This window comes from Mytilus trossulus, chromosome 13 (genome assembly GCF_036588685.1).
Source record: "Mytilus trossulus isolate FHL-02 chromosome 13, PNRI_Mtr1.1.1.hap1, whole genome shotgun sequence".
In the NCBI taxonomy this organism is placed as follows: Eukaryota; Metazoa; Mollusca; class Bivalvia; order Mytilida; family Mytilidae; genus Mytilus; species Mytilus trossulus.
Genome location: NC_086385.1, coordinates 10,077,060 through 10,086,516, shown reverse-complemented (window position 1 = coordinate 10,086,516; position 9,457 = coordinate 10,077,060). Strand labels below are relative to the sequence as shown.

Genomic DNA, 9,457 nt, shown 5'->3' with positions numbered 1-9,457 from the left:
CTGATATAATATTTGTAATTTTATTGCATCCGTTCAAATATAATTATTTTAAAGTATTTACATTATTAATACAATATGGTTTATTTGTTAGGCTTTTTTTCTGACAAAATTACATTTTAACATAACAATGGTATAACAATGGTACATACATATTTACATAAGGAAAAAGAATGAGATTCAATATCATGAATTATGCACAACTAGTAGTACAAATGTGTAAAAATAGTAAATAAAAATCAATTGTCTGGCAAGCAATCCAAGATATGACAACTATATTTTCATTAATTTTACAACCCTTGTATATGCAGTAGTTGACAAAAAAACAAGTAGGAATGTGAAATATAATGCAACATTGTTTGTAACGTTCATTTTAATTGGATATTCACAATTGATGCTATGAAAAAGTATGTGCAAGCATAAACAATGTATATTAGATTTTAAATGTATGATTTCGGTCTGTTTCATTAGAACTGTAACAAAACTATGGTATTTAAAGCTCTGACAGCATCAATTGGTGAATTGATGAATGTAAACACCTCTTTACTGGCTTCGCTAACCCATCACCAGTAAACTTAATTTGCAATCATCAAATAACCTACTGATGCAGTCAGAGCTTGAAATACAAAACAGTTATCTTTATTTTCTATCTGTGAAATGCCATGTTCAAAAGTATCTATAGAAACAACATAATCGTGTCAAATTTGTCACAGCAGATACCAGTGCCTAGTTCAACAATAAATGCCACTATGGTTATACTCAAGACCAAAATATTATTCAACCCTAAACCAATGTTCAAAAGGTACTTTAATTATCACCTGGACACCCAGCTAATGATGAACAATTGGACAGATGAACAGAATATCCCTAAGTATATGACTCATTAGTATTCGTTGGATACCAATTTCGTGGCTTTTGTGGTTACAGTTGAACCACAAAATTAAATGTTCAACGAATAACAAATTTTCTATAGGCTTATATGCAGACTTCGTCAAAACTACATATTTTATATCCACGAACATGCAAGTTTTCCTTAATCCACGAAAATTGGTACCCAGGAAAATAAACGAATCCACAGTATATGATTCATAAAGGTTTAACAATAAGAAGCTTGTGAGAGCTTTTACATATGTATTTACTCACACATTTGATTTATTGTTTGATTGTTTAGGCATCAAGCCTAAAATTGGCCCCAAGGTCTAATATCATACTATGGATTCATTATTATTTGTGGGGTGTCAATTAAAGTGGATTTCGTGTGTAAAGGTGAACAATGAATTCAAATGAAATACAAATGTTCTATAGCGTCGCTGGGCTTCTAAAATGTTGTAAATACAAATTTTTCAAGAAAAAAATATCTCACAAACAGGCTTTAAAATTTTTGCAAAATCCATGCTTCCAAAATGTCGTATGTGAACTTGAACATTTTTGTAAATAGCAGTGAAATAAAAAAATTGACATTTCTGGATTATCCAAGAACTTAAATTATTTTCACAGGAATAAAGAAATGTACAATTATTTTTTCCTCAAAGCCATTCTACAACAATTTTCAGGTTTACATACAACATTTTGGAAGCAACTTTACAAACAACTGACATTTGCAATTTTGTATTCTGTCTTATTTCCCACATTTTGATTGGTCTAACTGTATGCTATTTTGTAATACCACAGATTTCCTCCCACCCAGACCATTGGTGTCAAAAAGTATTTTTAGCCAAAAAAGTCATATACGACATTTTAGAAGCCCAGCGACGATAGGCATGTATTAAACATTGGAAAAACCATATATTTACAAAATGCAATGTTTACTGAACCCACACAAATAAATAAATCCACAGAAGTATATGATGGACCTCAAGCTTGCAATTGGCATAGAATTGGTCACAAGCCTAATATAGGCCAAAGTCTACTGCCTCTAGCCTATGTTTGACCCAAAACCCTACTGGGATAGCATATGTAAGATCTTAAGCCTACTTAACATTTTATAAGAGAACTGCATTATAGAAGTTTAAAAGTGGCTGATTTCTCAGCAAATATTTCGAAACTTTACAAAAAAAAAACCACTTGACTAATGCCCTTTCCTTATACATAATATACTATTTTAAAGCATTGTCACAAGTTAGATAAAGATAAATTATATTATATGATATATTTCAGATTTCATGGACTATTTTCACAATTAAATGTCTAAAACCTAACTTACCCTATACCAACTTTGTAATCCTTAATCCTTAGACATGTTTTTTTTTACAAATTGGCAATTCCATGTTTACTTATAACAATTCTTATTGCCACATTCTTACAAATCTACAAAGCAAAGCAGCATACTGTTTGTCCCTATGATTATTGCTGACTTAATTTTATTACTGAGTTATAGTATTATTGCCTTCCAATTTGCTATTATTGCAACTGGCTAGGTTAAGCAGTATTATATTCCCACTAGTCATATTTGTACAAAGATAAATAAAAAAAAATCATTCTTAGAGACATCTAAATCAATAAAATACTTTTTTGCTTTGCGCTTACAACCAAATTTCCTTAAATGCCCATTTATGATTTTTTAAATGCCTTAACTTGTATAAAAAAAACTAGAAAATGAAAACATCATGAACATACAATTATTATTGAGATCAGAATCCATAGTTTTCTTCAACAAATTTTAAATACTGTGGATTCATTATCATTCTTACGATACTAAATTTTGTGGAATTTTTTGGTAACCTGGGGACCACAAATTATCATTTACAACAAATTACAAATTTTCTATTAGAATGTATGCAGACTTTGACAAAACCACGAAATCAAATGGCATTTATTTAAAGGCCAGTTCTCCTGAATCCATGAAAATAGGAAGCCAAGAAAATAAGAGAATCCACAGTACTTGTTTTTTTCTCATAATTTCATCAGTAAGAATATCAACAGTTTCATGTCTAATATTTCAGGCCTTTGTTTCTGATGTAGTTAATCATCCTGAATTTCCATTCCATAAAATCTTGACATTTCTCTGTCCAAAATATCATTCGATTTATAAAAATTTCCAACTTTAATAACCATTAATTGTTCAGAACAAGGTGTTCTACAAAATCTAGCAGTGTTCCACTATCCATCTGATCAGCAGGTAGTTTTCTGCTCAATGATTCCTAAAAGTATATGTTCAAAGTTCAAAGTTCATTATTTTCCAATCGTCTGCGACAATAATACACAATATATTTTCTTTCTTAACACATAAACATATAACTGGAGAAATCATTTAAAAAAAAAGTAAAATCCCAAAAGTACTGAACTCTGAGGAAAATTCAAAACTTAAAGTCCCTAATCAAATGGCAAAATCAAAAGCTCCAACACATCAAACGAATGGACAACTGTCATATTCCTGACTTAAAATTCACATAAAGTTGATGAGATAACCATAGATTTTATATCATACATATGGTCAACACACTCAATGTGTAAAATCAAAATGTTGACCTAGTCTTTTGCACATTCCCAGATTTTCTATGGTTCATAAGCTGCTGGAATTTTGTAAACATCATCACATCTCAAAGCTAATGCTGTTCTATAAACACCATATAAAATCTTTTAATAACAAGAACTTACCATGAGTTTATCTACATATTTGTATTTTAGAAAAGACTTTTGATATTATAAAAAAGAAGAAGTTTGTCTACATACTTGTATTTACCAGAACTCACCTCAAATTTGTATATATATTTGTATTTACAACAAGAGTGCACTAGCTGAAATGCCTTGCCTCCTTTACTAACCATTGATTTCATGTTTTTAATCCTAAATATAAAGCTTTACTACAAATTACCCATAAACTTAAAATAATCCAAGAAAATGAGGTCAAGGTCAGATAAACCAAATGAGAAATACATCTACATCTTGCAATCATTCATTAAATCAAGCTTAGTTGGCCTATTGATTATATCAACAGTGTTAACCAAGAAAACTAAACGTTGACCAATGAACCATGTAAATGAAGTTAAGGTCAGATGAACCATGCTAGAACTGACCTTGAGTTTGTCTATATATTTGATTGATGAACTAACCTTGTGCATTTTGGAACTGACCTTGAGTTTGTCATTATATTTGTATTTTAAAACTTACCTTGAGTTTGTCATTATATTTGTATTTTAAAACTGACCTTGAGTTTGTCATTATATTTGTATTTTAAAACTGACCTTGAGTTTGTCTCTATATTTTTATTTATCAGAACTGACCTTGACCTTGTGTATTTTAAAACTGACCTTGACCATGTGTATTTTTTAACTGACCTTGAGTTTATCTATATATTTGATTGATGATTGCCAGGAATGATGGAAGTTTATCCAGTCATCAGTCCCTCGGTAAAAATCTCTCACTTTTTTCTGAAAGAAAAGAGAATTATAAAAAAGCTAATGGAAGAGTTAAAATAGAGAAAAATATTCAACAAGTTACCGAGCAACACATTAATTCAGGAATGTGTGCACGAGTTTATCATCAGTGTTTTTGGTCAAGAGTTTATTTCATTGGCTAATGGCTTTTTTCTTAAATTAAAGTAGAAAATGTAAGGAAAGATATCTTTTTCTACACCTAAACAATTTGTTTTGACATGAGGTTATCCTTGTCTATAGTTGTATGAAGTCAGAGGAGTGATATAATCCAAGTTTATTTCACATGTGAAATTATAGCTTTTTATTTCATCGGGAAATCTATGTAATTCATTGCAGAATAATCAGTGACAATTATAGTTATAAAACAATTTTTTTCACCATGTGTTTTTTTTATTTTGATTTTATCCAAATGATTTACTTAACATTCAAGTTGTTTCTATTTTAAATAAAAACTAACCATCTCACTCAGCAGTTCCTCTGTGACTGATTGGTTTTGATTGAGTACATATGCTACTTTCATAGGTATACCACAGTCTGCTGGCTCTTCCTGAAATGTTAAGATGATTTTCTAGGATTTCTTATAAAACATAATGGTGAATACAGTGTAACCTGTGTAATCAGACACACTTGGGGACCAGACAAAAATGTCAGTTTAAGGCAGTATGTCAGAATACCCAGGTTTTACTGTACACAGAGACATATTTTGGGATTAGAGAAATGTGCAGTAAAAGCAGGATGTTGGAATGCTCAGGTGTTTGATTAGGCAATTTACATTGTAATGACTTGTGGTAAACAATGAACATTAAGCTTTTTTTTTTAAATTCAACGTCAATGTGTGTTTGGCAGATTTTTTTAAGTATTTGACTTACTGTTAGTTAGGGACTTTCATTTGATGTAGTCATTTTGCAAGTTACTTTGAGCAACCATTAATGAATCAGTCAATAATATTTGAAAATGGTTTATTCTTTAAATTTTTCATTCAACTTGTAGTAGTAAACAAAAATTAAAAATGAGTCAATTTCAACATATTTATAACATTATTTTGTCAAAACAAATTTAGCATTGTTTTTCTTTGAAATCATCAATTGATGTATTGTTGGAGGGAAATACTAAAAATCTTTCTTGAAGAATCTCCTTAAAATGAAAATTATAAATCCTCAATGCTCTTCAACTTGGTACTTGTTATGCTTTATAACTTTTTTGATATGAGCATCACTGATGAGTCATTTATTGTGGAAAAGCGCGTCTGGCGTACTAAATTATAATCCTGGTACCTGGTAACTATCTCTAATGAAGGTATGACCATGAACATATTATAAAAGCATTGTTTGTATTTTAATATATTTTTGAACAAGCAAATATGGATTCATCCGAAAACCTATTGATGGATTAAGATAAATATAGCTGGAATAATTGTTGTATTTTGATATTTTTTATTAAGAAAATTTGGATTCATCCAATAACCTATTTATGGATGAAGATACACATGAACAAACATTTTAAATATATTTTAATTATATATACCCACCTCTAATGGAGGCATAACCATAAACATATTGTAGCTGGAATTAATACTGGACTGGACTTTGTGGAATGGTGCTGAAATTATAATAAAAATATGGTATGAATGCCAATGATCAAATGAATCCCCTCTCCTCAACCCCCTCTTCTTACCAACTCTAAATTTTCTCAATCTGTGTTGTGTTTTTGGATTAGAGTATGAGTGTTAAACATGTCTTTTTTTTCGCCATGGAGTGTTTTTTCTCTGAATTAAGGTTCAAGATTTTCTTTTACTCTATGTATGTACTTTCTTCATATTTCTATTTGCTGTAGAACATTCTCTCTTTCTCTTTCTTGATTAAAACAACACAAGAGTGCACAAGCTGAAATGTCTTGTCTTCTTTACTAATCATTGATATTATGTTGATAGTCCTAAGTATAAAGCTTTATTACAACTGTCACATAAACTTAACAATAACCAAGATCACTTAACAAAGACCAATGAACCATGAAAATGAGGTCAAGGTCGGATGAACATGTACAGCTAGAAATGCTTCCATACTACAAAATATAGTTGACCTATGGCATATAGTATTAGATTTATAATAAGAAATAGACCAAAACACAAAAAACTTAACACTGAGCAATGAACAATGAAAATGAGGTCAAGGTCAAATTAAACCTGAGCGACTGTCATATAGATCATAAAATATTTCCATACACAAATTATAGTTGACCTATTGCATATAGTATGAGAAAAACACAAAAACTTTACTATAACCACTGAAACATGAAAATGAGGTTAAGGTCAGATGACAGCTCCCAGTTGGACATGTACACCTTACGGTCCTTCCATACATCGAATATACTAGCCCTTTTGCACATAGTGTCTGAGATATGGACTTGACCACCAAAACATAGCTTGTTCACTGTTCCATGAAGGAGGTTGAGGTCAAGTGAAAACTGTCTGACAGGCATGAGGACCTTGCAAGGTACCCACATACCAATATATAATTCTTATATTACTTACAATAAGAGAGAATTCAACATTACAAAAAATCTTAACTTTTTTACCAAATGGTCACTGAACCATAAAAATTAGGTCAATAATATATAGCTTTTAAGAAGTTAGCTAACACTGCCGCAGCTGCCACCGCCTGATTACTATACCTATGTTGAGCTTTCTGCAGGCTCGACCAAAATATTACAACCCCTTCTCCCAAGCCCACTCTTCTTGCCAAATTTCTCAATCTGTGTTGTGTTTTTGGATTAGTTTATGTGTGTTTAACATGTCTTTTTTCACCATGGAGTGCTTTTTCTCTGATTTATGGGTCAAGATTTAGTTGTATCAAGCTTAATTGTCACAAGTAACCAAATATTATCAACTTTGAAAACTTCATTTAAGAAAATTTTAGACAATTTCTATGTACTTTATAAAGCTTAGAACTAGAATTGACGAACTTAATTGGCTGAAAGATTGAAATTAAAAATTACCAACTGGTGATATATATGCCTTGTCTCAAAAAATTTAAATGATGTCTTGCTTCTTGAACTGCGGTATCTGATTGGTTGAAAGAATTACTGCTTAATTCTAAACCAATTACAAGCCTTGTCTCATACACTTACATGTAATGATACCCACACAAGGGTAATATGTAGCACCAGATCCCTTCATACGAAGTTGATATGACATCTGACAACCTATATCTCGTATCGAAGGATCTGGTTGGCTACAAGGATGGCTATGATACCAGCCGACCAATGACAATCCTCGTCTCTTCATCATCCTTTTAATCTGAAATATAAATTTTAGATATTATACAACTAATAATAATGGCCATGGCATCTAATAAATAAGAATAAATATTCTTGAATTTACAAACAACTTTTCTAGACTCGTGACAATTTGTAACTTGATATTTTGCACAGACATATGGACTTCAACGGCTGAGTGGCATAAGTAATTCACCTACTTTATCACTAGTATGTTTACACTAATAATTTAAGTGTTAATCCTGCATGTTGTAGGTGCTTTAGAATTTCAACCTTAGTGAAATTTAATCAATATGAATTAAATTTATTTATTAAATTGATAAGACATGGATTTGTTTCCCTTTTTACGTTTTAATTGTTGCAAGCGACACTAAAACCGGTTGTGTTATACAACTTTTTCTGTTCATAAGCGATACGCAATTATCTCATGCATTTATAGGCGGGAAGTTCAATATAAAACCAGTTGTTTCGGTAATGTTATTTCAATCTTTAACAAACTGTAGACGGGTGCGAGAACAAAAAAGGATAAAACACGCATTGAAGATAAGTACTTTTAAATTTATGTTATGCTATGTGAATTTAAATTGTCATTTTGGTTTAAATATTTAATTCTATTTTATTTGATAACAATGATTTCTAGTGAACGAATTAAACATACGTTCTAAATACGTTTTAAACGAATAGGTATACACTTATTTTATTATTTTGATTTATTTTCTTTTCATTGAATCATATTTGTATATACATCTATGTCTTTCGCTAACTATAATATTATTTTAGTTTATCAATCTCGTCTTGTGTTTTTTACTGCTTTGTGAGTATGATACTCTTAACATTTATAGTTAATTTGCAAGTTCATTGAATTAGTTTATTTCAAGTTTCACGTAAGTTTGCTATGCTGTAGGATGAGTCGGCCATTACATTTTAAGTTTCTCAGTGTAATGTTACATATAAACGGCGCGTTATACATGTATGTAATCTACAGTTAAACAGTTGCGTTTTAAATGGTCAAGAATTTAAACCCAAAAAAAAGTTTTATTTTATAGTTAACATTACTTTAACTATGCACACGTGTTTAAACAAATTATTAACTGAATCCTTCAAATATAGGATTAAAATTTTCTTTGTATGAATATTAACAATTTTAATTGTCGATGTTCATTTATTGAATATGCCATTGTAATTTTCAATGTTAATTTAAATATAGGATGCCATTGTAATTGTCAATTTTCATTTTAACATAGGATGCCAAGACGTCGTAGAGCAGCAAATAACCAAGCTGCGCCAGCGCGCAATTTAAGAAGGAGAGGGCCTCAATTGAATGAAAATGAACAACCTCCACAAAGACGTCGACGCAATGAGCAACATGTTGAAGTTGTACAAGATTTGAACATGCCTAATCCTGTTCAGCCTAACATTGACAATGACTTTCAAGTTGCAGCACCTGTACCCCAGCCAATAGGTGAGGTTGATAATACTATAGTATTTGATGAACCTAATATGTTGCCAAATATAAATGAAACTGACATTTTCATTAGCCAAACAGTTAAAGAAAAAATTCGGCAATTTCACTATATTGATTTATCTATTATGCATAAAAGCAATTTCAGTAGTCAATTTGATAAGCAAAGTTATCTAGGTTTAAATGAAGATGGTAGATTGATAACTCAAACAAATCTTTCAAAAAAGAAAACAATCATTAATATTGAGACCTGGACAGACGCTTTCTTAGCTTATTCACAAGTTTTGATTCAGAGACATCAGATGAAAGCTAGTCAACTGTTTGGTTACATAGTTATAATGAGGGGTGC

General features: G+C 30.7%; 1 protein-coding gene across 1 annotated transcript; it reads right to left on the bottom strand.

Annotated features, from left to right (window-relative positions):
• Positions 1–232: 232 nt before the first annotated feature.
• LOC134694967 (MPN domain-containing protein-like) lies at positions 233–7,664 on the bottom strand. The gene is made up of 5 exons (XM_063556092.1): positions 7,500–7,664; positions 5,902–5,972; positions 4,831–4,920; positions 4,275–4,367; positions 233–3,137 (listed from the first exon to the last, which is right to left on the bottom strand). The coding sequence occupies exons 1-5, from the start codon at positions 7,657–7,659 to the stop codon at positions 3,051–3,053; spliced, it is 501 nt and encodes a 166-aa protein (XP_063412162.1). The 5' UTR covers positions 7,660–7,664; the 3' UTR covers positions 233–3,050.
• Between the last annotated feature and the right edge of the window lie 1,793 nt (positions 7,665–9,457).

Excerpts from the sequence above, each read along its gene's own strand:
- LOC134694967 (XM_063556092.1), bottom strand. The coding sequence starts at position 7,659 with ATGATGAAGAGACGAGGATTGTCATTGGTCGGCTGGTATCATAGCCAT. Across the intron at positions 4,921-5,901 it reads TGGTTATGCCTCCATTAGAG|GAAGAGCCAGCAGACTGTGG; the intron begins GTGGGTATATAT and ends TTAACATTTCAG. Across the intron at positions 3,138-4,274 it reads AATATATAGATAAACTCAAG|GAATCATTGAGCAGAAAACT; the intron begins GTCAGTTAAAAA and ends ATATACTTTTAG.